At 55.5% G+C, this 26,417-nt stretch overlaps 1 protein-coding gene and 2 pseudogenes across 1 annotated transcript; 1 reads left to right on the top strand and 2 right to left on the bottom strand.

Moving 5' to 3' along the window:
* LOC128820667 (uncharacterized) overlaps nt 1-26,417 on the bottom strand; it is a 2,212,279-nt pseudogene that overhangs the window by 1,180,130 nt on the left and 1,005,732 nt on the right.
* The window catches only part of LOC128820669 (uncharacterized), a 1,091,286-nt pseudogene that overhangs the window by 1,059,537 nt on the left and 5,332 nt on the right, over nt 1-26,417 (top strand).
* LOC128820645 (serine/threonine-protein kinase pim-1-like) lies at nt 1,412-7,509 on the bottom strand. Its single transcript, XM_054001448.1, is given in 8 exon segments — nt 1,412-2,095; nt 2,332-2,485; nt 2,727-2,903; nt 3,519-3,588; nt 3,590-3,886; nt 4,091-4,141; nt 4,252-4,899; nt 7,480-7,509. Coding segments are annotated over 7 exon segments (1,380 nt in total). The 3' UTR covers nt 1,412-2,095; nt 2,332-2,378.

The following is a 26,417-nucleotide window of genomic DNA, read 5'->3' as shown; positions in this document are numbered from 1 at the left end:
TGAGAACACAACATTTGCCAACACTGACTCAAGCCACAGCTGCGGGTGCTCCCCGTGAACCTCAGCTCTGGCACCACTGCCTGCCCCAAGCTTCAGGGGCTGCAGTGGGAGCCCGGCTGGGCTCTGCCCTGGGGCCATCCTGCAGGGACAGCTGCAAACAGGGAGCATTCCCTTGCCACCAAGAGCCAAGCCAGGGCTGCAGGGCAGCTGGTCCAGCCCAGACTGCACTGCTGAGTGCTATGCTCTGGGGCTGGGGCTCCCCGCACAGGGCACTGGACTGGTGTGCCAGAGGAGACAGAGAAGCTGCAGCTTCAGCCTAACTGAGGTGGGTGCATGGGCTGGGAAGAGTGGGGAGGCTCAAGGGGATTCACAGAGCTCATCCTGCTGCAAGGACGAGGAAAAGGGAGTGGGAGCTCAGCAGTGAAGAGAGCTGAGGGCTGGAGAGCAGCTCTGAAGGACACTAAAATCCCACTGGACCCCTGAGACATTGCTGCTCATCAACTAGTGACAGGATGAGTCCCTAAGCCTGGGGCTCGGCCTTCCTCGTGGTGAGGGGCACCAAGGAAGGCAGCAGTGTGATGGAGACTGCCATGGGCTGGGAACTCACTGGGGGAAAAGAGGGAGCAGTTGGGAAGTAAAAGGCAGGTGGGAGAGAGAACTGTTCGGAGAAGGGCTGAGCTACAGCTTGAGCAAGCTGCAAAATGTCATTTGGGGTCATCCCAGATTGATTTAATTTCAGAAGCTATTGAACAAGTTTATTTTTTGGGTGGTGGCATGTTTTCCCTGGGAGGTGTACACTCTGCAGACTTGAGCTGTGTTGCTGAAATGCTCAAGCAAGGCGGTGCTGCAGGGCACACCATTTCTTCTTTGGCTGATTCTGGCCCAGTGCTGAGCTCCAGCAGAGCCCTGGCAGAGCCCAGAGCAGCCTCAGCACCCGCAGAGCCCGGCTGCAAGGAGAGAAAGCAGAAAGCGCCCGTCAGCTGAAGGCTCCTGTCCCCTTGTCCCAGCCGCCCGCGGTGCCCAGGCCATGCTGGCCGTGCCCAGAGCGGTGCCCAGAGCTGCCCATCACTGCTGCCTTTAGCAGCAGAGCAGGAGGGCAGGACATGTGCCCAGCCTGCAGCCAGCCACGGCACATCCAGCCCTCAGCAGCTGCCCAGAGCAGGATGCTCCTGTGCTCGCTGCCATCTCCCCAAAGCTCTGATCCCACCATGCCAAGCAGACGGGACCCACCTGACGCCATCCACCGCTGGAAGAAAAGCTGGTCCCAAACGATGTCCTCAGCCTTCTCCAAGGGCACGGCCCATCCACGCCGCAGCTGCTCCCAAGCACTTCCCCATCCAGACTGGACCCCACCTGGAACGCTTCCTCTAGAAAAACACACAACACATGGTTGAAAATAGATTGGAGACGAAAAGGGGAACAAGAAAAAAGGTCAAAAATCTAATCTCTGTCAGGGGCTTGAGGAAGGCCCAACCCCTGCATGACGGGGAAAAACCCACCTACAGATGAGGGAAAGCCCAGGCTTTCTCCCTTCCCCCTGCACTGCCCCCAAAATAACGGTGATCCCAAAGCAAACAAGGGCAGTGGAGCAGCCCAAGCCCTTCCTTGCCTGCAAAGCAAAGCAGCCCCTGCACAGGTTCTGGAGTCCCAGCTCTGCTCCCACCATGGGGGTTTGTTTGTGTCGGGCTGGCTGCCCCAGCCCCAGCCCCAGCCCGGGGCACGGTGGGTGCTGGGGGCTGTTGGCAGGGCCAGGAGCCCACTCCCATTTCGTACCCACCCCAGCCCATGCCCCCAGCCCTGCCAAAAGCAGCCTGGCAGCCGACTGAAGGATCAGCTGCATCCGCCCCAGCAAAGGGGGAACCTTTGGTTCCCAGCCAGGCTGTGCAATGCCCAAATCTGGGAGCACCCCCCTGTGTGTGGACTCATCTGCAAATTCCCTGTGGAGCCTGGCTTTGGAGAAGTTGACAGAATCCAAGTCCATCATCTTCAGCTGGCCAGGCCGAGGAAGAGATTGTCATCCTTGAGGTTGTCCTTGGTGTCTCCAGCAGCAGCAGCCCCACCTGGTGCAGCTTCTGCAGGGGCTCCTTCTCCTTCCCTGGGGCCAGACCAGGCTGTCAGGGTTCTGCCCAGGGCCCCAGCTGTCAGGGAACCAGGACAAGCAAAACCCGGGGGATGGTGGCCACCAGTGCTTCCCACACCAGGTCTGCAGCTCAGCTCCAGCCCAAGAGCTGCGTGTTCCCTTCTGCTGACCCCTGCTCAGAGCTACAGGCAGCACAAAACCTGTCTGGTTGGCTTTGCCACTGATTGCCAAGAGATGTGTGGAGCTGTTACCTGCCAGGCCCCTGGATCCAACTGTGCACGTGGATCTCTCCCATCCTCTAGGGCAGAGGAACACCCTGCACCCAAGGATCACGGAAAAGCTCTTCTAAGGATGGTCTGTCCAAGGGCTGCATGGACAAACACCTCTTAATGACATCCTGGCACTCTGGGGAGGGAAACCAGGAATCACCAGTCAGTTGGAGAAGTTGCCCCCCTGTTCCCATGCCCAGGCCATGCTGGGTGTGCCCAGAGCTGGGCCTGAACTTCCCCATGGATTCTCTGTTTGCAGGAGAGCAGGAGAGCAGGACTTGTGCCACCTCCTCAGCAGCTGCCAGAGCGGGATGCCCACGAGCTGCTGCTGTCTCCCAGCACTGGTATTGCCCCCGTGGCCAGAGATGAGGATCCACCTTGAGAGAGCCGTCGTGGGAACAAGATCCGCCCCCAGATGATCTCCTGGCCCCTCCTGAACGGCTGCTTGCCCATGACCAGGTGGTACAGCAGGAGGCCCAGGGACCAGATGGTCTCTGCCTCGCCGTGGTAGCGTTGGTGGTGGACCCACTCTGGTGGGCTGTAGGACAGGGTTCCTGTGGAACACAGACAGAGTTCAGCAGGGGGATGCTGCTGCTCCCAGAGCCTGGCCCCAGCACCCCTGGGCATGTGGGGGCTGCCCCAGTGGCACACAGGGTGACCGCTGCCCTCTTGCCAGCACCTGGGACTTGTGTACAGACTCGGGGCTGGAAAAGAAGCCACTGGTGCTGGAAGAGGGCAGCAGAAACCCTGGGAAGGCCCAACCATGACACACAAAAGAAAAACTCATCCAGTGGTGGAGAAACCCGCTCGACTCCCTGCCTGCACAGCCCCCCAAAAATGTGAACAAGTCAAGGCAAACAAGGGGAGCAGAGCAGTCCAAGCCCTTCCTCGCCTGCACACCAAACCGTCCAGGGCACGGGGTCAGACCCCCCTCTCTGCTACCCCCATGGGGGTTTTTGTCAGGCTGGCTGCCCCAGCTCCAGCCCCAGCCCAGGGCACAGTGGGTGCTGAGGGCTGTCAGCAGGGCTGGGAGCTGGACCCCTGCACACCCCCACCCAAATCAACCTTGCTCCAGCATTAATCCCATCCCAGCTGCAATAGGGGGAGCCCCGGTGCTGCACCCCGGCTGGGCCATGAGATGCCCAGGAGCATCCCCTGGCAGGGCTCACCTGCAAACTGGGTGTAGGCTGTGTCTTGGAGGAAGGCGCCACAGCCAAAGTCGATCAGTTTCAGCTGCCCCGGTGGCCAGGTCGAGCAGGATGTTCTGGGGCTTGATGTCCCTGTGCAGGACCCCGCAGCTGGTGCAGTGCCGCACGGCCTCCAGCACCTGGCGGAACAGCCCCCGCGCCTCCTCCTCCGGCAGGAACCTCCGCTCCGCCAGGAAACCCGACAGGTCCTGGCACCGCTCCGGGCGCTCCAGCACCAGCAAGAAGCTGTCGGGGAGCTGGAGCCACTCCAGGAGCTGAATGACACCAGCGCAGCCAGAGGCCACCTTGGCCAGCAGCACGATCTCCAGGGGTGCGCTGGTGCCGTCGGGCTGCGGGAGGAGCGCAATGCCATCAGTGGGGCTGAGGCCGTGCCGGGGCTGGGGAAGCCCTCAGCCAGCCCGGGATGCTCTGCATGCCCCGCTCAGCCCACGCCCGCTCTCCCTGCAGGGCTCCCGGCAGCTCCCACCCTGCCGGGCCCCGGCTCATCCCCGCCCGGCACGGCCCGGCTTCTGCCGCTGGCCCCGCTCACTCACCAGCTCGCCCCAGTGCCGGATGCGATCCCGCGGCACCCTTTTGATGGCCACCTGCGAGCAAGGGAGAGCAGCGGGTTCAGCTCGCCCCCCGCCTGTCCCAACCCCATCCTCCTCCTCCTCCTCCTCCTCCTCCTGCGCCCGCCGCCGGCCCCGCCGCTCACCGGGGCGCCGTCCGAGAGCCGCGTGGCCGCGAAGACGCTGCCGAAGCCGCCGCTGCCCAGCAGCGAACCCAGCCGGTACCGCTCCTGCAGGGCCTCCTGCGCCTTCCCTGCGGGCGGGACGTGGCTGTCAGCGCTCGGCCCGGGGCCAGGAGCGGCCCCCGAGCGCCCCCCGAGCGCCCCGGGCCGGCCATCCCCAGGCGTTCTCTGCTGGCAACGGGACAGCGGCGGCTCGGGGCCGGCGGCCGCGCTGCCGAGCGGCGGAGCTCGGGCCGGGGAAGCCGCAGCGGAGGCGGCGGCAGCGGCCGCGCCGCCTGTGTCCTCCGCGGGGCCCGGGAGGAGCCGGGGCCGGGGCCGGGACTGGAGCCCACGTCGGGGCCGGGGCCGGGCTCGGGCCAGGCGGAGCCAAAGGGCGGCGATGCCGCCCCAGCCCCAGGCACTGATGCCCGCCCAGCAGCGCCAGCGCCAGCACGGCCAGAGCCGGGCAGGGGCGAGACCGCGGCGGGACGGCCGGGGACAGGGACAGGGACAGGGACAGGGACGGGGCAGCCCCGCCCGGGGCCGGGGGCAGGTCGGGGGCATGGCCCGGCCCGGCAGGGGAGAGGGAGACTGGGAGAGGAGGGGACAGCGGGAAAGGGAGAGCGGGAGAGGCTGCAGGACAGCGGGAGAGGGAGAGGAGATGCAAGAGGGACTTGACAAATCCGCGTCTTTCTCTGCTTTCGCTGCTTTCACTGCCGCTGCTGCTGCTGCTGCTGCTGCTGCAACTGAAGCACCTGAAGCTCCGGGGCCGTTTGTCCCCGTGTCCGTTTGTCTGTTGCCCGCTCGCCCCCGCGCCCAGCCCCGCGCTCCCCGGGGCAGCCCCTGAGCCTGTCCAAACACGGGAACTTTGCCGTGTTCAGCCCAGACCCAGAGTCTGGACTCCTGCCCAGGGGCACAGGAATCCCCTTGGGCGCTGCTGTGCATTGTCCCTGCTGAGGGTCAAACACTCTCGGAGCGCATTCCCTGAATGCAGAATTTGTACCTGACCCAAGCACTGCACTTACCTATCCAGCAATGATTTCCGAAAAAAAAACCATGGGAAGGCAAACAGTGTGTAGCTCATGGTATTTTACAGGGTCTAAAACTTGACATGTCATGGATCTTAGAAGTGAGACCCATTTGGATTAATGGGATGGAGAAGTAGTGCAAGATGGAAAAGAGGAACATAGAAATAAATGGAGGAAAACATCTTCGATTTTTTCTTCCCATTTTCATTTCATTCCTTAAAAGCTGTTTCAGTTTTCCCAGAATCTTCTCCACAGTCCTGTTTGCTCTTTCCAAGAACCTTTCCTGGAGAACGAGGAAGCTTTGAGCAGCTCCTGTGACAAGATGTGCCACCAGCTGCAGCTTCTCTTGGCTTTCCACACCTTGCGTGCAGCTCGACTCTTGCAGCAAAGCAGGAGAAATATTTGAAATACTTGACAGCTTGTTCTTTCTTTTCCTTGTGGGCTGGGCAGTTGTGCCATTGGTGAGGTTTTCATTGTTACTGTTCTACCCTAAGAAACCATGACGGGCTACCAGGAATTGTCAGGGAATGCAAGCCTGACTGAATGCAGAGAAAGAATCTGCAGAGCCTGCAGCCAGAAATGGAGAGCTGTGTGATCATCATTGCAACATCCCTATGGACATCTTGGAAGTGATCTAGAAGATGAAAATGGGCAGACAGAGGGAGTTTGCTTCTACATTCAGTTTAGAAGCTTCCACAGCTCATGCACTGATATAAATTAAGAGTTCAATCAGTTCATGGAAGGCAGCAGAACAAACTGGACCTCTCAGGAGATGACTGAAAGAATCTGAAAAGGAGAAATGCAGGCAATGACTTGGTGGACTTTGTCTGGAAGAAGGGTCACTTTTTCCTAATAATTTCTAATCCATCTCCTCTGCATTTGTCTTTCTGAAAAAGGCCATTTCCATCCCAGATTCCCCATGGAATGGGAAGCCTGAGCTTGTGGAAGTGCCTGAGCGATGCCCTGTTCCTCTGCAGGGACACTCAGGCTGGAGCAGGAGCCGCAGCCCTCTCTGGGGAAGCCTCCTCCGAGCTGGAATTTGTGCCGTGCTGGGAGAGGAGGAGGAGGGGGAGAGCGCTGGGCGCTGTGTGGCAGGAGCAGGAGGTTTGGGCCGCAGGACATTCCGTCTGCGCCGCTGCCCCGCAATGGGCGGGAACGCTGTGGGGAAGACTGGGGGACACTGGAGCGGACTGTGGATGGCACTGGGGGGAACTGGAAGGGCCTGGGAATGAACTCAGGTGTACTGGGAGGGACTGGGCTGTACTGGGAGGGACTGGAGGGGCACTGGGGTTGTACTGGGCTGTACTGGGGATGAACTGGGCTGTGCTGGGAGGGACTGGAGGGGTTGAATGGGCTGTTCCCTCCTCCACTGCCTCCCATTTGCTGAGGCTCCCGCCCATCACAGCCCTCAACCAATCAGCGCCAGGGATTGTGGCTTGGGGGCGGTGCCTGGAGTGTGTGCTTTTCTTTTGCCTACAACTCCCATCATGCTCTGCGTCTCCATAGAGCCCCATTGGGGCTGGGACTACAACTCCCATCATGCTCTGCGGCCCCATAGAGCCCCATTGGGGCTGGGACTACAACTCCCGTCATGCCCCGCGCCCCACAGAACCCCGGTATCCGCCCCCATCTGTCCCATAAGTGTCCCCCAGACCCTCCAGGATCCCCAAGTGCCCCTCAGCGCCCATTCGGGAACCCACAAATTTTACTGGCAAAGTACAAAAGACCAAGAAACTTTGGAAAAGCATTTAATACAACATCCAATCCAATGTAAAACTCTTGTCATAGCAGTAACTTCATTCACTCAGCCCATTTAGCCTGGAAAGCCTTAAACACTTCAGTTGTTCAGGTACCCAAAAATGTTCCATAGAAAGAGCATTAGAAGGAGAGGAAAGAGAGAGAGAGACAGAAAGACAGAAGCTCCACAGAAAGACACACCTGTGGCTCCCAGCTCCTGGGGTTCCAGTGTGGCTGAGACACAAACCCCAGGGGAAGGCAGAGTCCATAGCAGGGGCTGACCTTGTGCTCCTTGGTTTTAAGCCCCTGGGCCTTCGTGGGCCTCCCCCCAGCTGGGACTTCTGATTGCTCGGGCGTTCAGAGCTGGGTTAGCGCTGTCCCAGCTGTGTGACTGATTGACAGCTCAACCCAAGGTGTCTCGGGACATCGATCTCATCCAGCCTCTGACAGCGACCACGGTGACACTGGGGAACCTCATGGAACCATGGGTCAGTTGTGATACTGTGGGGACCTCGTGGAACCAGAGGAGACCTTCAAAATTCAAATATCCAAGGATTTCCCCAGATGAAAGGTGCCAGCAAAGGCAGGCCTGACTCTCTTGGCCTATGGTGACCACCTCTCATCTTCTTCCAAAACACCTGGGCTTTGTGCTTTTCTTTCCTATGGGAAAAACCATCCATCTCGACCAGATGCCCATGGCCAGAGTTGGGAATGCTCCTCCAGAATTCCCTAGATCCAAGGATTTCTCAGTGACAAAAGCTGCCAGGACAAACAGCTCTGGCTGGCTTGGCCTCCCAGGAGCCACCTCTCTCCTCTTCTGCCCCTGAAACACTTGGGCTCTGTGCTTTCCTTCCTATGGAAAAGAACCATCCTTCTTACCAATGCAGAAATGGCCAAAATTGCGATTCCACCTCCAAAATTCCTGATTTCCAAGGGTTGCTTTCAGACAAAAAAATACCAGAACAGAGAGGTCTGGCTGCCCTTGGCCTCTGATGGCTGCTTTTCATCTGGCCTGAAACACCGGTGTTCCGTGCTTTCCTTCCTATGGAAAAGAACCGTCCTTCACCTCCACGCAACCAGGTCTGAAACTGGTATTCCACCTCTAAAATTCCCTATATCCAAGGACAAAATCTGCCAGCACCATCTGATCTGGCTGCCCTTGGCCTCTGCTGGCTGCGGCTCATCCACCCCTGGAACACTGGGGCTGGGTTGTTCCCTTCCTATGGAGACCACGGTGACGCTGTGAGGACCTGGTGGAACCATGGAGACCATTGTGACACTGTGGGGCCATGGTGACACAGCGGGGCTTCATGGAACCAAGAGACCTCCATGACTCTGTGGGGCCTTGTGAAACCATGGAGACCATGAGGACCCTTCAGGGCCTCGTGTCACCAAGGGGGCATTGTGACACCTCAGGGCCTCCTGGAAGCAAGGCACCATTGGGACACTGTGGGGCCCCATGGAACCGAGGGAACATGGAACAGGTCTGGCTGGCTTGGCCTCCCAGGGGCCACCTGACAGGTCTGGCTGATGTTGGAATGCCAAGGGCTGCCTCTCATCAGCTCCTGGAGCACTGGGGCTCCGTGCTTTCCTTGCTATGGAAAAGAACTGTTCCTCTTTTCAGACAGCCATGGACAAAATTGGTACTTCCCCTAAAAAGTTTCCTGTATGCAAGGGTATCTGCCAGAAAAATCCTGCCAGCTCTGGCTGGCCTTGGCCTCTGGTGGTCACATCTCATCTGCCTCCAAAGCACTGGGGCTCTGTGCCTTCCTTCCTACAGAAGAGAACTGACCTTCTTGTCCAGGGACCGTGGCAGAAACTGGAATTTGGCCGCCAAAATTCCATCTATCCTAGGATTGCTCCCAGACAGAAGCTGCCAGGACAGACAGTTCTGCTTGGCCTTGGCCTCTGGTGATATGAGCAGAATGTTTTCATTTGCAAACATTGGAGAGGGCCCAGAGATCTCCCAGGCTGGGTTTGCAAGCCTCAAGAACCAAACACATATATGGAGGCTGATGTGCCTGGGCTCAGTTGTGAAGAGACTGAGGACAGATCAGGAGTGGCCTGGCAGGGACTGAAGGGTGGATTCAGAAATGGAGGAGCTTTTCTCCATAGTGTGAAATGGCCAGAGAGAGAAATTATACCAGAAATGCAGCAGGGGAAGTCCAGACTGGACACAAGAGGAGAGGAATCTGGACCAGGGAAAGTAAAGAAAGCAAAGGTGAAGCCAAGGAAATGCTCAGGGCAGTTTGGGGGTGGCTGCCAGGCAGCCCTGGCTCTGAGCAACAGCGTCTGCAGTGGGACAGGAAAGTCCCAGCTGATGGGAACAAACTTTCTGGCTGAGTGCAGAGGCCAGGACAAAGCTGAGTGCTTTCCCTGGCGTCCCCCAGCCCTTCCTGGCCCCAGGGGCTGATGGCATTTGTGCTGCCTCAGGTTCATGTCCCCACAGCACCAGCACGGGGGTGCTCCCGCCTGCTGTGTGCAATGCAAACAGGGGCTCCTGAGCCAGCGCTGCCGTGTCTGTGCCTGCAAGGATGCGGCACCTGTGTGAGCTGGGGGAGAGGCCAGGGCTGCAGAGGGGGGATGTTCTTGGCAGCTCCATGAGGACGCTCTGGGACGCTGCCCTGGGCTGTGCAGCGCACTGGGGATGGATCAGCCCCTGCTCTGCTGCTCCTTCCCGTCTCCCCTAGGGCCCTGGCAGAGCACCAGCCGTGCTGTTTGCCCCCAGTCTGCCCACGGCCAGCCTGGGGCTGCTCATGGGGGTTTTCTGTGCTGAGCATTGGCCTGGCCGTGTTCTTGAGAGAGCCTGGGCAAGGAGCCTGGAGCCCCCAGGCCCTGGCCTGAGGCGTCAGCGCTGCCCCAGCAGTGCCCATGGCCTGTCCCTGCTGCAGCCCCGGCACTGCCACCCCCAGGACTGTGCCCGGCCCCGAGAGCACTCAGGCCCTGCAGCAACACCAGGGCCACCAGGGCAGCGGGGCAGGGCCACGGGAGCAGCACTGGCAACACCAAGTGCTGCTGCTGCTGCTGGGCACAGCTGCTGTGCCAGCACTGATCTGCCCCCAGCTCTGCACACAGACATTGCTGCTGCAGCTCCAGAGAAGGCAACAAAAGGGCAGCTCTGCAGAAAACTCTGCTGGGAGATCCTTGAGTTCCTTTAAAGCCACCGAGAGTGCAGCCCCTCATTGACACAGTCTGTGGCCACAGGGAATGTGGAGAGAAACAAAATGAGAAATGGCACAAACAATGACATTTCTTTGTGGACAATATTGAAAAAATGAAACAAAGAAAAAGAACATGCAAAATGAAACCAACAAGAAGTACCAAAGATGACTTTTATTATAAGTTATTTTGCAAAATTGCTCAGCAGTTTAATATTTCCAAAACTCTGCAGTCATCAGTCTCCTCACTGCAGCCTTGAGCTCCTGGTTCCTCAGGCTGTAGATGAGGGGGTTCAGGGTTGGAGGCACCACCGAGTACAGAATTGACAGGGCCAGATCCAGGGATGGGGAGGACATCGAGGGGGGCTTCAGGTAGGCAAACATGATAGTGCTGAGGAACAGAGAGACCACAGCCAGGTGAGGGAGGCAGGTGGAAAAGGCTTTGTGCCGTCCCTGCTCAGAGGGGATCCTCAGCACAGCCCTGAAGATCTGCACATAGGAGAAAACAATGAACACAAAACAGCCAAATACCAAACAGCCACTAACCGCAATGAGCCCAAGTTCTCTGAGGTTTGACTGTGAGCAGGAGAGCTTGAGGATCTGGGGGATTTCACAGAAGAACTGGCCCAGGACATTGCCATGGCACAGGGGCAGGGAAAATGTATTGGCCGTGTGCAGCAGAGCACTGAGAAAGGCACTGGCCCAGGCAGCTGCTGCCATGTGGGCACAAGCTCTGCTGCCCAGGAGGGTCCCGTAGTGCAGGGGTTTGCAGATGGACACGTAGCGGTCGTAGCACATGATGGTCAGCAGGAAATACTCTGCTGCAGCGCAGAAAACAAAAAAAAAAACCTGAGCAGCACATCCTGTGTAGGAGATGGTGCTGGTGTCCCAGAGGGAATTGTGCATGGCTTTGGGGACAGTGGTGCAGATGGAGCCCAGGTCGCTGAGGGCCAGGTTGAGCAGGAAGAAGAACATGGGCGTGTGCAGGTGGTGGCCGCAGGCTACGGCGCTGATGATGAGGCCGTTGCCCAGGAGGGCAGCCAGGGAGATGCCCAGCAAGAGGCAGAAGTGCAGGAGCTGCAGCTGCCGCGTCTCTGCCAGTGCCAGCAGGAGGAAGTGGCTGATGGAGCTGCTGTTGGACATTGGCTGTGGCTGCACATGGGCACCTGTTCATGGAGAAAGGACAGTGACAAGTCAGGAGAGGCTGCTTGGAGCCAAACCTGGGCCATTCCCTGTAGCCTGTCCTGCTGGGACTCACCCACCCTTGTTCCTGCTCTGGGAAAACCTTCACCCAGGTCCCTGCCTGAGCTCCAGCTGTGCTGGCTGAGTGTGCCAGGAGCAGCCAGGGCTGTGCGTGGGGGCTCTCAAGGAGCCATCCCTGCCCTGCTGCCCTGGGTTTGTGGCCATGTGGCAGAGGGACAAGGCTGGGTATTCAGGATTTGTCAGGGGAATCACTTCTAATGCAGAAAGGGTTGGTAGCATCTGCACTGCCACATCTAGTGGACTTGGGTAGCAGGGAAAAGATATAGGGAATTGTTTTCCTACCCACACATAATTGCTGGGTCTCTGAGGTCAGAAATCCCCAGCATTCCTGCTGCACTCAGAGTTTGGCACTGGGAGATGGGAGAGGCAAAGGATTCCCAGTGGCTGAGGGAAGGTGAGGGGCTGGATGGGCTTGTTCCCAACTGCCCTGGCTTTGCACCTTTGGCTGCAATCAGAGCACAATCGCACTCCTGGGTTACCCTGGCATAAACCCAGAGCAGAGGGATCCCTGAATGTCTCACCCTCTCCAAAGGTCTCTGGGCAAGGTCTCAGCACCCCCTTGTGCCAAGGACACTCACAACCCCCTTTGGCCAACCCAACGGCATTTCCTCAGCTGTGGCAGCTCTCTGCACTTCCCCGTAGGACATTCAGGGATCTCCCAGAGGCCCTGGCACAGATCTGCACCCAGGAGGGCAGCTCAGAGCTGGGAAGGGCACAGCAAGGAGATCCCCTGCTGTGCCCATGATGGGATCTCAGGGAGGGGCTCAGCTCATTTCCCTTCCCATGGACTGCTTTGCCCAGAGCCCCACAGGTCCCAGGGAAGCTTGGACACCCCATTTCCATGGACAGCCCTGCCTGGCAGGAATGCCAAGGGCAGGGCCTGACTCAGCTGCTGCAAATGCCAGAGCCTCCCTGAGAGCACCAGATAACAGTGACAATATCAGGGGAGTGCAGAAACAAGAGAAGATGTTGTGGTGCTGTGCCTGAGAGGGCAGGGCAGAGACAGCCGGGCACTCAGGACAGTGTTCCCGTGCCCAGCTGTGCCCAGCACCTCCCACACACCAACAGTGCCCTCCTGCCCCAGCACTGCTCTGCTCAGCCCCCTCTGCTTCCCTGAGCATCTCCCTGGGCCTGGACATTCCCTCCTGAGAGGTGCCTTGTCCCTGCCAGCGCTCACAGAGCCCATCCCACCCCGTGTGCCCTCGGCCCGGCCCTACAGAAACCTGCCTGTGTGCAGGGCCCTGGCTGGGGCAGGGTCTGTGTGCAGCTGGGCAAGGGCAGCTCAGGAGAGCCCTGCTGGGCCCTGCCAAGGTGATGCTGCTGCTGTCCAGGGCTGAGCAGTGGCTGAAGGCCCTTTGGGAGGCTGCCAGCAGAGAGACTGACCACCCAAAGTCACAGTTCTGGAGTCTCTGTAAATGCTCAAACATTGCTTTGAGGATCCTGTGTGTCCCTTTCAACTCAGAATGTTCTGTCATTCTGGGATTACAATTCCTGTTCTGCTTCTCTCATCCCCCACTTGTCTATGATCAAAAGAGAAAAAAGAGAAAAAAAACACCCTTGCAACAGTGTTAGAACAGGAAAGTAAAAACCAGACCTTTATTGGAAGCTTCCAGGTGTCCCAGTGCGGATGAGGTACAATCAGCTCCCGATTTCAACAATTTATAAAGGTTGATTAATTAGGATATTTAACAGGAAAATCCAATAGGAGATTCAGTTGTCCCAGTTACACACCCCTGGTCAACCCATTGGAGTAGGCCAAAGGGCTTCTTTGCCCCACTTTTTGTTATGACTGCTCACATTCTGGACAAAACACAAAATGATCTTCTTGTAGGTCCTCTTCCTGGTAATAAGACGATACAGTATTTCAGAATGTATTTAGACACCTTATTGTTCTAAAATCTAAGAGAAAGGTTAGGAAATGTACTAGAGTTAATTAAGGATTATAGTTATAGAAGTATATAACAGTAGTTTAATAGAGTTAATTAAGAGTTTAATAGCGAAAAGTAAGGATTATAGTTTTATAACTATATAATAGTAATTTATAGAGCTATGAATATATAAAAATGTATCAAAAGCAAAAATCTTTTTGTCATCACCCCAACTTTCCCATCCTTCTCCAAGCAGGAAATTGAAAACACTCTCAGGAAAGCTGCCCATCTTTACAGCAATCCCAGGCTTACCTTCTTTGGGAAGTGTCCTCCGGAGCTGTGCCCAGGCTGGTCTGGAGCTGGGAGCAGCCCTGCCCCAGCCAGCAGCTCTCAGCAGCAGCACCTGCCCTGCTCAGGGTGGCTCCTTCCCCCCACAGCTTCTGGCCAGCGCTGGCAGCAGCTCCCCGGGCCGGCTGAGAGCTGTCCCTGGCAGGCAGCAGAGTCCCTGGCCCAGCACAGCGCCCTGGGCTGCAGGACCCTGCTCTGCAGGACAGCCCTGGGCACCCCTGGCTGCTCTGCACAAGAGACCATCAGAGAATGTACTCACAGGGGCTGTGGGCATTGGCATGTTCCAGCTTGAGGAGATCACTGCAGGAGCTGCAGCTGCACTGTCCTGCAGCCAGAGGTTCCTGTGCCAAGGGCTGGCAGTGATTCTGCCCCAGGCACTTCTCAGCACCTTCCCAGCCCTGACTGATTGAAGCTCTCTGTGCCTCTGAGCTGTGCCCGCGCTGGCTGCAGGCAGTGCCCCAGCCCTGCTGGGCTGGGAGAAGAGCTGCTCATCCAGAGAAATGTGCTTTTGAAGCTCTGCTTGCTTACCAGCATCACCCTCTGTGCCAGGAGCCCGGCCCAGCTCAGCAGCACAGACACAGCACAAGGACTTGAATGAGCCTCTGGGGCTTTGTGCTCAGGCCCTGAACATCAGGCCCTGAGAGGGAGCTGCAGAAACCTCTCCAGAACTCCAAGTCAGAATCCAACTCCAAAGTTTCTTTGACTTTTAATGGGTCCCAGTGAGGGACACGACTGAGAAAGTGTCCCCAGGCCCCAGGCAGAGCAGAGAACTGGAGGCACTGATGACAGGTGGGGACAAAGAGAAGCCAAGTCTTGGTGGCCTGGGGCACAGCAGGGTCTGTGCCACCCAGGGCTGTCAGGAGACACCTTGTCCTGAGGCCCTGGGGCCTCCTGGCACAGCCCCAGCCAGGCTGGGCACTGTCAGCCCCTTGTCCTGCCCTCCCCCCCTAGCCCACATCCCAGTGGCCTCAAGGATCTGCTGGAAGGAGTCCCTGGGGAGCCTTGCTCAGGAATGGCCCTGGGGGCTCCACAATGCTCCCAGGGACTGCAGGTTTTTCAAAGGACTTTGGCTTTTGCCTTGGAGTCTATGAGAGCTTTCTGCAATCATGGCCTCCAATTATCTGCTGTAATTAGTCCCTGGAGAGGCTTTGTCAGCAACAACACTCAGTGGGGCTCATTAATGCTTCCAGTTACTCAGTTCTTTTAAGGTACTTGGTGTTTCTCTTTTGCTACAGACTCTGTGAGAGGTTTGTGCAATCATGGCCCCAATTATCTGCTTTAACGAGTCCCTTGAGAGTTTTGCACTGACACTCAGTGGGGCTCGTTAATACTTTGAGATACTCAAGATTTTTAAGGTACTTTGGATTTTCCTTTCCACACTGAGAGGTTTTTGTGCCATTTTGAGTCTCTGAGCGGTTTTTGTGCCATCCTGGCCTCCAGTTCTCTCCTCCAAGGAGTCCATGAGGAGCCTGTGTTGGGGATGGACCTCAATGGGACCCATTAATGCTTTGAGACACTTTGGGGTTTTCTTCTGCCTTTGACTCCTGGATTGTTTTGTGCAATCTCCTCTCAGGCCCTGAGGTTCCAGGGCTCAGCTCCAAATGCACCACGGGGCTCATTAGGATCAAGCAAGTCCTGACAAACCATGGCTCTGCCTTGATTTCTCTCTTGTCTGGGGCAGTTCATTATGAAGTTTCTGTACTGGTTTTGGTTCACCAGTTTGAGATTTCTCAGCCAATGCATCAATTAGTGTGGTGTGTTCAGTGCTGGCTAATTACCAGTGCACTCACTAGAATATACTTACTCATTTCCTGCTCTGAGATAGGATTAGGAGAAAGGCAAAGTGGGCTCAAAACTTTAAAAGGGTATTAAAAAACGTTTATTAACAGTAACTAAAATAAAGAGTAATAAGAATCAGAACAAAACTTTCAGAACACTTCCTCTCTCCATACAACCTGACAATGTAAAGAGACAGAACCTAAAATTTTCAGTCAGTTTTCCACCTGTAGAATAGTCTTTCTTCACTACACTTAGAGAGAGTATTCTCTCTGTCATGCTATGGAGACTTCTCCACAGTAAACCAGATATCTCATGGGTTTTCGTTTCCACGAATAGCAGCTGCCTGGAAAAATCTGCAATCATGAAGTTCATCCCATTTTTTCACAGCTTTTCCCACAGCTGTGTTTATTGGCCATGTCAACTTCTGGGATATTAGTTTCCAGATGAGCTGTTTAAGAGCAAAGGTTCTCTTTATCTATTTCTGAAACCATCTTAATCTCTGGGAACAGAGATTTTCTTCTGTCCCTGAGAGCACAGGGTCTCATCACTCTTTTCTCTTTCAGTGTTCAAATTTCTCATGGGATCACAGGTACTTCAACATTTGCTTCCTTTAGCATGGAGGCCTTTGCTGAACAAGTCATCTCCTCATAGTTTTCAATGCATTATAGGGAAAAAGAGAGTCTGATGTATCAATTCCATCCTTCTCCATGGCTTTACCAGAGGATTTCAGTGCCAAGATCAAGGCATCTCCTCATCCCTCCTATCTGGGACTCAACTTCCTCTTCACTCACCTCGGTGTCTTCACGTTGCTCCTGTGTGTGCCTGCACTTTGTCCTTTTCTCTCACTGGAGGGAGGATGGAAGCACGGGAAGAGTCAATATCTGAGGCGGGGCCTGCAGATGGTTGCGTGAGCCCGGCCGGGCTGGGTCCTTGCGGCCGGAGCTGTTTTCCCATGGAGGTTTGTGCAGCGGCTGCGCTGGGGCTGTGTCAGGCTGGGCGGCGCTGGGGGCAGGGCCAGGATCTCAGCAGCCAGGCCAGAGCAGAGCAGCAGCACGGCCGGGGCCGATGGCTTCTCCTGGCCCTGCCCGCTGGTTGCGGGCCAAGCCCAAGGGCGGCAGAAGCTTGGCCGAGCCGGCCCGGCCCGGGGCTGCTCCTGGGGCCCGGCGGATCCTGGCTGGGCCCGGGCTGGCGGCGGGGCAGGGCTCGGCAGCGGCCAGATGTCAGCAAGCGCAGCCACGGCCCGGCCCGGCCTCGGCCCCGCGGCCTCCCCTCCCCTGCCCGGCAGCCGATGGGGCCTGGCGGGCTCCCTGGGAAGGGGCCCGGCCCCACGGCAGGAGCCGCCCGGCCCGCCCCGGCCCAGACGGGGGCTGGCCCGGCCTTGGCACCTCTGTGCTGGCCAGAAGGGAAAGAGACCCAGCCAGGCTTCTTCCTCTTTAACTTGTGTCTTCACAGAGGCGTCTGCAGTTTCCTTAGTGGTTTAACAGATTGTCAATTCTTAAAGCTAATTACTGATTGGTTTTTGTGTCAGACACGGAGGAAACTGCTAGCAGCTTCTCTCAGGACATCACTTCCATGATGCAAAACCACCAAAACAGCACAGAGCACAGAGCTCCTTTGTCCATATGTAGTGGTCATGTGCCTGAGGCCTCAAAATCCCACCTTGGGAGATCTCTGGGCCCTCTCCAAGGTGTTTTCAAATGAAAACATTCAGCTCTTTGAAAATCACCAGAGGACAGGGCCAGACTGATCTGTCTGTCCTGACTACTTTTGTCTGGGAACAATCAGTGGATATATGGAATTTGATAGGTCAAATTTTAATTTTGGCCATGGTCCCTGGACTTGAAAGCCAGGTCTTTGCCATAGCAAGGAATGAACAGAGCCCCAGTGTTTCAGGGGTAGATGAGAGGTGACCACCAGAGGACAAGGCTGGCCAGAGCTGGCAGGTTTTGTTCTGAGAGATACCCTTAATAATAGGGAATGTTTTAGGGAGGATACCAATTTTGGCAATGGGTATCTGAAAAGACGGACATTTTTTTTCCATAGCAAGGAAAGCATGGAGCCCCAGTGCTGCAGGAGCTGATGAGAGGCAGCCCTTGGCATTCCAACATCAGCCAGACCTGTCAGGTGGCCCCCGGAAGGCCAAGCCAGCCAGACCTGTTCCATGTGCCCTCGGTTCCATGGGGCCCCACAGTGTCCCAATGGTCCCTTGCTCCCAGGAGCCCCTTTGGTGTCAAAATGCCCCCTTGGTGACACGAGGCCCTGAAGGGTCCTCATGGTCTCCATGGTTCCATCAGCCCCACAGAGTCAGAATGGTCCCTGGGTCCATGAAGCCCCGCTGTGTCACCATGGCCCCTTGGTTCCATGGGCTCCAGTGGTGCCACAATGATCCCCTTGGTTCCATGAGGTCCCCACAGTGTCACAGGGATCTCCATGGGAAGGAAAGAACTGAGCCCCAGTGTGGCAGGGGCAGCCACCAGAGACCAATGCCAGCCAGATTTGACGGTACTGGCAGATTTTGGCTGGGAGCAACCCTTGGATATAGGGAATTTTAGAGGTGGAATCCCAATTTCAGACATGGGCACCCAGAGGAGAAGCATGGTTCTTTTCCAAGGAAGGAAAGCACAGAACACTGGTGTTTGAGGGGCAGATGAAGGGTGGCCACCAGAGGCCAAGGCCAGCCAGACCTTTCTGTCCTGGTAGCTTTTGTCTGAAAGCAACCCTTGGATGTAGGGAATTTGCGAGGTGGAACCCCAATTTCAGCTATTTCTGTGTGGATAAGAAGGATGGTTCTTTTCCATAGCAAGGAAAGCACTGAACCCAAGTGTTTCAAAAGTAAAAGATGAGAGATGGGGTTCTTGGGAGGCTGAGCCAGCCAGACCTGTTTGTCCTGGCAGCTTTTGTCATGGAGGAATCCTTGGATATAAGGAATATGGGAGGAGGAATCTCAGTTTTGACCACAATGATCCTCTTGAGAAGAAGGACAGTATCCATAGGAAGGAAAGCATCAAGCCCCAGTGGCAGGTGAGAGGCAGCCCCCAAGAGGCCAAGGGCAGCCAGACCTGTCTGTCCTGGCTGCTTTTAATGGGGAGCAATCCTTGGCTGTATGGAGTTTTAGAGGTGGAATCCCAGTTTTGGCCACTGGCACCTGGTCAGGATGGATGTTTTTGTCCTATAGGAAAGAAAAGCACAAAATCCAAGTGTTCTGGAAGAAGATGAGAGGTGGCCACCCTTAGGCCAAGCCAGCCAGACCTGTCTCTCCTGCCACCTTTCATCTCGGGGCTATCCTTGGACACAGGGAATTTTGGAGGTGGAATCTCAATTTTGGCCATGGGCACCTGGACAGGAAGAGGAAAGCACAGAGCCCCAGTGTTCCAGAGGCACATGAGTGCCAGCCCTCAGGAAGCCAAGGCCAGGCAGACTTGTCAGTCCTGGCAGCTTCTGTCTGGGAGCTATCCTTGGATATAGGGAATTCTGGAGGCAGATGCCCAATTTTGGCCATGGGTGCCTGCTTGAGATGGATGTTTTTTCCCATAAGATATAAAAGCACATGGCCGCAGTGTTTGAAAGGCAGATGAGAGGTGGCCCCTGGGTGGCCAAGGCAGCCAGAGCTGTCTCTCCTGGCAGATTTCATCTGGGAACAAACCTTGAAATATAGGGAAATTTGGAGAAATAGTCTCGGTTTTGGCCCTGGGTCGCTAGAGAAGAAGGACAGTTCTCTCCCATAGAAGGAAAGCCCAGAGCCCCAGTGCTTCAGGGGCAGATGAGAAGCAGCCCTCGACATGCCAAGGTCAGCCGGACCTGTCAGGTTGTCCCCAGGAGGCCCAGCCAGCCAGACCTGTTCCATGTTCCCTTGGTTTCGTGGGACCCCACAGTGTCACAATGGTCTCCTGGGTTCCATGAGGCCCTGGAGTGTCACAATGTCCCCCTTGCTTCTGCAGTGTCACAATGGCCCCGTGCTTCCATGAGGCCTTGCAATGTCACAATGGCTTTGTGGTTCCACAAAGCCCTGAGGTGTCACAATGGCCCCTTGGCTCCATGCGCCCTCGCTGTGTCACAACGGCTCCTCTGTGACACTGCGGGCTCCACAAGGTCACCACGGACCCTTGGTTCCTTGGGGCCCCCGAGTTCCACAATGGTCTCCTTGATTCCATGAGGCAGCACAGTGTCACAATGGCCCCTTGGTTCCATGAGGTTCCGCAGTGTCACCGTGGTGTCCTTGGATCCACATTGTCACAACTGACCTGTGGTAATCACATATCCTCTGAACAGAGAGAGAGAGCTCTCCCAGGATTTTCCTGGGAAGCTGTGAGAAGCTGTGAGAAAGCTCAGAGAAAAGAATGAGAAACAATTCTTGCCTTCAGTTGCTGCACCTGTTGTTGTGCACATGTGGAATGTGTTATGGAGATTTGTTTACCAAAGGGTGATTTCTTAACTGGCCAATGGTGACTGTGTTTGGATTTCAAATAACCAGTCTGGTCTGTCTGTATCCGACTGTCTGCAAGAGCGATGAGTGTTTCTTAGTAGTATAGTATAGTATAGTATAGTATAGTATAGTATAGTATAGTATAGTATAGTATAGTATAGTATAGTATAGTATAGTATAATAAAGCGATTGATCAGCCTTCTGGAATCATGGAATCAATGCCAATTATCACCACTCTGGGGACGCCCTGCTACGATAGTTATCCAAGTCAGTCTTCCCTTACCTCTGAATGCTAAATAGAATAGGCTTAACAGGCACATCAGCAACACCAACCACTGTAGACCCAAAGAGCTGGCTGAGGGGTGGGGAGAACATTTCCCCCAGTGTCATTTCCTCACAGTGGGTACCATTATTAAAGTAATTCCAAACACATACAGTTAGTGTGTGGGAGCCCCGAATCAATGTGCCCACTGTCCAGAGGAAATTAGAAATCCATAAATTCCTCACCACATTTACCCATCAAACAAATTGGATAGCAGCCACAGTAGCCATAGTTCTAGGATGGCAGAAATGTAGCCACAACCATGTGCCACCCAAAGCAGGGTAAGCTAGACCACATGGTGACACCTAACAAGGTTTCTATATCCAGTACACCAAAAAAAAAATTAAAAAAATTTGTTACTCAAGAATTGTCATTCTCATTTCACACTTTTTCTCTTGATGCCGTCGGGCTGCACATTGGGCACCAAAATTGGTCTTGGTTTACAAGACAGGTGTCTGCTAGGGAAGGCAGAAAAAAGCCTCCTGTGGAATGGAGAATGTAAACCCCTCCCTCCAAATTATTAGAATCGTGAAATCAAGGGGCTCTCGGGCAAAGATGTGGGAATAGCAATAACAGTTCTTCACTAGTGTGTACAATAAAGCAAACAAACAGCAGCACCTCCGGCGCTGGCAGCAAACAGAACAGGAGCCCAGTGCAGCCTTTCGGCCGCGGCACTTTCCCTGCGGTGCAGCTCCGGGCACGGCCGGCAGGGGCGCTGGTGGCTCCCGGGGGGCAGGGCAGGTGCGGTGATCCCCGCGCGGCTGCAGGGGGCGCTCCGGCGCGGGCTCGGGGAGCACGCGGCCATGGCGGCTTTGTCCCAAGGCGGGAAGGGCTGGAAGAAGGCTCCGCTTCACAAACCCTGGGGGCAGCCGGCTCCAGGGCCCCAGCAGGACTCTGGGAAAGCAGCAAGCTGGGCCGGCAGGATGTCTCAGCAGGCAGGGGCTGAGGGGCTCCCAGCAGGGCAGGGAGAGCCGAGCTCAGGATCCCGGGCACCCGAGCAGACGGGGATAGGTCTCTCTTTTAGTGGGGCAGGTGTTAATAAGGTCCCAGTTTAGCGGCTGCTCTCACGAGCAGAGGCTCACCCCATGACAGAAGAAGCAGCTCTGGGCTGGGCTCCGGCAGCAGCAGTGGAAACTCCCTTTCCCAAGAGCAGTGGCTCTGATCATCCTCCTCCCAAAATAAGGGATCAGCCGATAATCAGCAGCCGATGATAAGGAACGAACAGAAAGGAAAAACTCAACTCCCAACACTGGTTTGCCCTGCTTAATCCTGTGGGACAAATTCTATAAAGGTTTAATTCCACCTTTATAATTGTTTACATGCGAGCTCTTGAAAAGTCGGGGACAGGGATTGGAACCTGCTGCTCCAAGGCTCCCCTCACAAAAGGAGTTTAGAAAGCCTGGAGGTCCTTGGGGGTATTTGGGGATCTATAGGGGCTATAGGGTGTCCTGTCTGTACCTCCTGACCCAACAGGAGCTTCTCTAATAAAATTTGCCTGAAGCTCCCACTCTGCCCATGACAGGAACCCCTGTGAGTGCCTGTGACATCCCGGCTCTTTGGCAGCCTGGAGACACTTAGAAAGTCCTCACAGAACCCCTCTGAGTGCCTGTCAAAAAATCTGATCCTTAGTATGTAACCATCACCAGCGCCTGTTGCTGTGGTCAGTTTCCATGGCAACCATCCCCAGCCCCTGTTGCTGTGGGCAGTCCCTGGGCAGCTCCATGGAGACCCCATGCCAGGGGTGGTTGCCATGGACACCAGCTCAGGCCTGGAGCCAGAGCCCATTGCCATGGCAACCATTGGCAGTCCCATCCCCAGGGTCATGGGATCCCAGAGCCACAGAATTGGCTGAGCTGGGAGGGACCCATCAGGATCCTCGAGTCCAACTGCTGGCTCTGCACAGGACACCAACAATGCCAGCCTGGGCCTGGCAGCGCTGTCCAAACGCTGCTGGAGCTCAGAGAGCCCTGGAGCTGTGACCCTTCCCTGGGCAGCCTGGGCAGTGCCCCAGCAGCCTCTGGGCAAAAACCTTTTCCTGAGATCCAACCCCAGCCTGCCCCGACTCAGCTGCAGCCGTTCCCTCCACTCCTGTCCCTGGGCACCAGAGTGAAGAGGTTCCCTCAGCCCCAGCCAGGGACCCGCTCCCAAGGCTGCTGCCGTGGCCACCAGGGCTGGCACCACCTGGGATGCTCGGTTTCCAGGGGCCGGGGTTCAGGAATGGGATTCCCCAATTTCCTGCTCCCGCTGAAACCGCGCTGCCGCTCGCTGCCCTCCCGCCTCCCATGGAAAGCACAAAAGGCAAAGATCCCAGACTGGGATAAGAACAATTTACTGAGAACAGCAACGAGACAAGGAACAAACAGGAACAGCAACAATATTGATAACAGAAGGGATAAGAAAAACTATTTACAGGGAAAACTACATCACCACGGACTGGCTCTTCCCAGCCACGCATTTCCTCCTGCCTGGAACAGACACCCTTCTCCTCAGGGAGAGAGAGAGAGAGAGAGAGAGAGACAGAGTCCCTTTCCTGCCCCTGGAAATGACCTGAGGTGGGAGTGAATGTAATGACAGGGCCATGGCCAGACCCTCATGTTCTTCAATCCCAAATTATTTCATTGGCAGGGGTAGGAAAAGGGAATGATCTCTTCCCAGCATGGATCACAGGGAACATGGATCACCAGAGCTCTTCCCAACATGGGCTCTCCCATGGGGGATGGAGATGGAACAGTTCATGAAGCTCCTCCTGCAGTTGAGGCACCTGCAGGGCTTCCCTTACTTGTGCCTCTGTTCATGTCGGGTCAAGTGAGAGCTCCTGGAGAAGCTCTTCCCACACCAGGGACAGTCGTAGGGCCTCTCCCTGGTGTGGATGCGCTGGTGCCTGATGAGGTGGGATTTTTGCTTGAAGCTCTTCCTGCAGTGCAGGCAGTGGAAGGGCCTCTCCCCGGTGTGAATCCGCTGGTGCTTGAGAAGAATGGAGCTGGTCTGAAAGCTTTTCTGACACTCAGGACACTCATAGGGCTTCTCCCCAGTGTGGATCCTTCGGTGGATGATCAGGTAGGACCTCTGGCCGAAGCCCTTCCCACATTCCCCACATTTGTATGGCCTTTCCCCAGTGTGGATGTTCTGGTGCTGGATCAAGTGGGACCTTCGGCTGAAGCTCTTCCCACATTGTTCACACATGTATGGCCTTTCCCCAGTGTGGATGTTCTGGTGGCGGATCAAGTGGGACCTTCGGCTGAAGTTCTTCCCACATTCCCCACACTCGTAGGGCCTCTCCCCAGTGTGGATGCGTTGGTGGACGACAACAGCACAGCTGCAGCTGAAGCCCTTCCCACACTCCCCACACCTGAAGGGCCATTCCCCCGTGTGGATCATCTGGTGTTGTTTCAGATGGTTGCTCTTCTTGAAGCTCTTCCCACACTCCAAGCACTTGTAGGGCTCCTCCCCATGGTGAACCTGCTCATGGACCACCAGCTCTGAGCTCTGGCTGGAGCTCTGCCCACCTTCCTGGCACAGGGTGGGTCTTTCCTCCTCAGAACACCCTGGGCTGGGCTTGGAGCCCCTCCTCCTGCGGGATCTCCGGGGATTTTCCTCCCCGTTGGATTCCTGTGCCATGGAGCTGCTCAAAATGGCCTCTGCCATGAGGTTCTGCCGTGGGGATTTGTCCTCCCTGGTCTCCATCCTCAGCTCCTCCTCTGGGGCAGGAAGGACAAGGAGAGGATGGGATTTGCCTCCGTGCCAGAGGGAAGGGGAAGGAGATCCCCCCAGTGCATCCCCAGCAGGACGGCGTCGGCAGTGGGGTTGTCCTGCAGCCGGGGGCCAGGCTGGGCTGGGAGATGGAGCAGGAGAGAGGGGGAAAGGGGCACTGACTTCCTCCTCACCTGCCTGGGTGTCCCAGGGCTCCTTCCTCATCCTTGCAGCCTCCTCCTCCGTGTGGCGAAGGTTTGGGGATGGGAAATTCTGTTCTGGGAAAAAAACAAGGGGTGAGCACATTGAGTTTTGTACTGGTTTGGAGCAAAGCAGGGGGAGAATTTATGCCAGAATTACAATTTAATGAGAAAATTAGGATCAAGGCAATGATCCAGAGACACTGCCTTAATCTGACAGAGTCAGGATAGAACCTGACACCCCGTTGGGCAGGGTGGTGGTAGCAGTCTGATGAAATGGTGGCTGCAGTCCTGTTGGAGTGATGAACGTGATTCTGTCAAAGCAGGGATCCTGTAGAAGGGTCTGGTCTTCCTCTGAAGGTCCAGTGGTGCTTATGGAGCTCTTGTCCTCTGGGAATCCAGTAGGCAAGGTGGTCCTGGTGTTGCAAGGGTGAGATTATATCCAGGCAGGAATGCTTGGTTCCTCCCCCTGGGCGGAGCATCCCACAATGGGATGATGTAATTTTATCTGTCCTGCAGTGACACTCAATGGCCCATGAACAGAAGATGGCCCCTGCAGGGCGTTATCAGGGCTGAGTCATGGCAGAGATAAAGAACACTGCCCCACCTGTTTATCACAGTCCATGAAGATGGTGACTGAAAACACACTTTTGGTTACATCTTACATTGTCACCTGAAACAGGGAGGCAATCCCAGCTCGGGGTGGGGGGTGAACACCACCCCCCTTACCCAAACTGGCTCAGGTGTAAAACCCCCACCCTGGGAAGGCCCCGCACACAGGGGACAATGTCACACTTGCCCCGCCCCAGGGGAGGTCTCTGTCCCTGTCACTCCCTTGCTTTCCCCCCTTTTTCGCTTTCTTTCCATCTCTCTCTCTCTACCTCACATTTACTCTTCAATAAAATCCACTTGGGATTTGGTCTCGTTAGCACCTTAATTGGGGCAGAGGCACCTCTAACAATTTTGTTAACCAGATTGCAGCATTATTTTGCAGAGATTTTAGGCACTATTGTCTGACCCCAAGTGCCTTTGACAACAGCATGGTTCCCTCCTCTGAGGAGGTTCTGTCTCTTTCTGGAGGAACTCTTGGAAACTTGGATGCAGCTTCCGCTGAGGGACTTGTGGGAGAAACTATGAGGAAAATGGCTGCTGTGGGTTGCCAGTGTAAACAAAATATTTTGTTGTCCTTCCTTCAAAAGTTCGTTAAAATCACTGGCGGAAAGGGAGCAAATGATACCAGCAAGACTGACAAGGATCATTCACCACAAGTTGAGGAACACAAGGCTGCTATAAGTCCTACAAAAAGTCCAGCTCAAGTATCTAAATTCCCGAATAACTCCCAAATTCATAGGTTTGAGGGCTTTGCCAAATGTGAGAATCATTGTTTTCTTCGTCCCTGTCACCTTTGTGACAGATACACAGAGCTTTCCCTTCCTTTTAATAATCTGTATTGGGCCAAATTTCTACTTTTCTGTTATCGGAACCTGCCCGCAGCTGAGCTGGAGCTGTGCAGGAACTGATGAATTTTGGAATTGCCACAGAATTGCTTCTATTGTCAGTTTATTCATGTTTGGGATTTGTTTGCGTTTCCATCACAAGTGACTTGTGGGAAGAGCAAATATTCCTCAAGGCATTTTTTGTAGGATTAAGTGTGATTTCTGCCGAGTCTATTTTGTCCAGTGCCCGGGGGATGCTCACGGGGTCTCTGTGCCTCTTGCCCAGGGGGATGCCTTGGAGGGGCTTGGATAGGTTGTCCCTTCCCCTGTTACCCCTGGCCATTTCCCTCTGACCCCAGGCCATTGCCCAGGGGGTCTCCATCGTTCTCACCCCAGGGAATGCCTGGGGGGTTCTCCCTACTGCTCACCCCTCTGCCAGGGGAGTGCTCCAGGGAGTCTCTGTCCCTCTCAGCCCAGGGGGTGCTCAGCGGTGGAAACAGGGTATTTTACAGGGTAAATGTTACAGGGTAGAAATCCATTTGTATTTAGGTGAAATGTGCTGCTTTGAATCATTAGTAGCTGGCCAGCATAGGTAAAATACGCTGTTTAGTCTGCTAGTTCTGCTGCTGAAATGCAGATGAAAAATTTATCCCCTCAAATCCTGCAAGGAGTTGTAGAGACTGTATGTTTATTACAGCGCTGGGCACATGTGGGGATTGTTCCCCTTCAAAGGACATGCACGCCCCTGTGTAAGAGACGGTCCCAAGTTCCCCTCATTTTTGCCTCACGTTTGCTGCAGTGGGAGAGACTGAGATCCTGGAGACCCCGACTGGAGTTCCGGCTTGGAAAGGTGGATGATTTGTTTTGCAGGTGTATTTGCTGTACCACCTCAGACCACT

This window comes from Vidua macroura, chromosome 30 (genome assembly GCF_024509145.1).
Source record: "Vidua macroura isolate BioBank_ID:100142 chromosome 30, ASM2450914v1, whole genome shotgun sequence".
In the NCBI taxonomy this organism is placed as follows: Eukaryota; Metazoa; Chordata; class Aves; order Passeriformes; family Viduidae; genus Vidua; species Vidua macroura.
The sequence above is the reverse complement of the archived record's forward strand: the minus strand, read 5'-3'. Positions and strand labels throughout refer to the sequence as shown.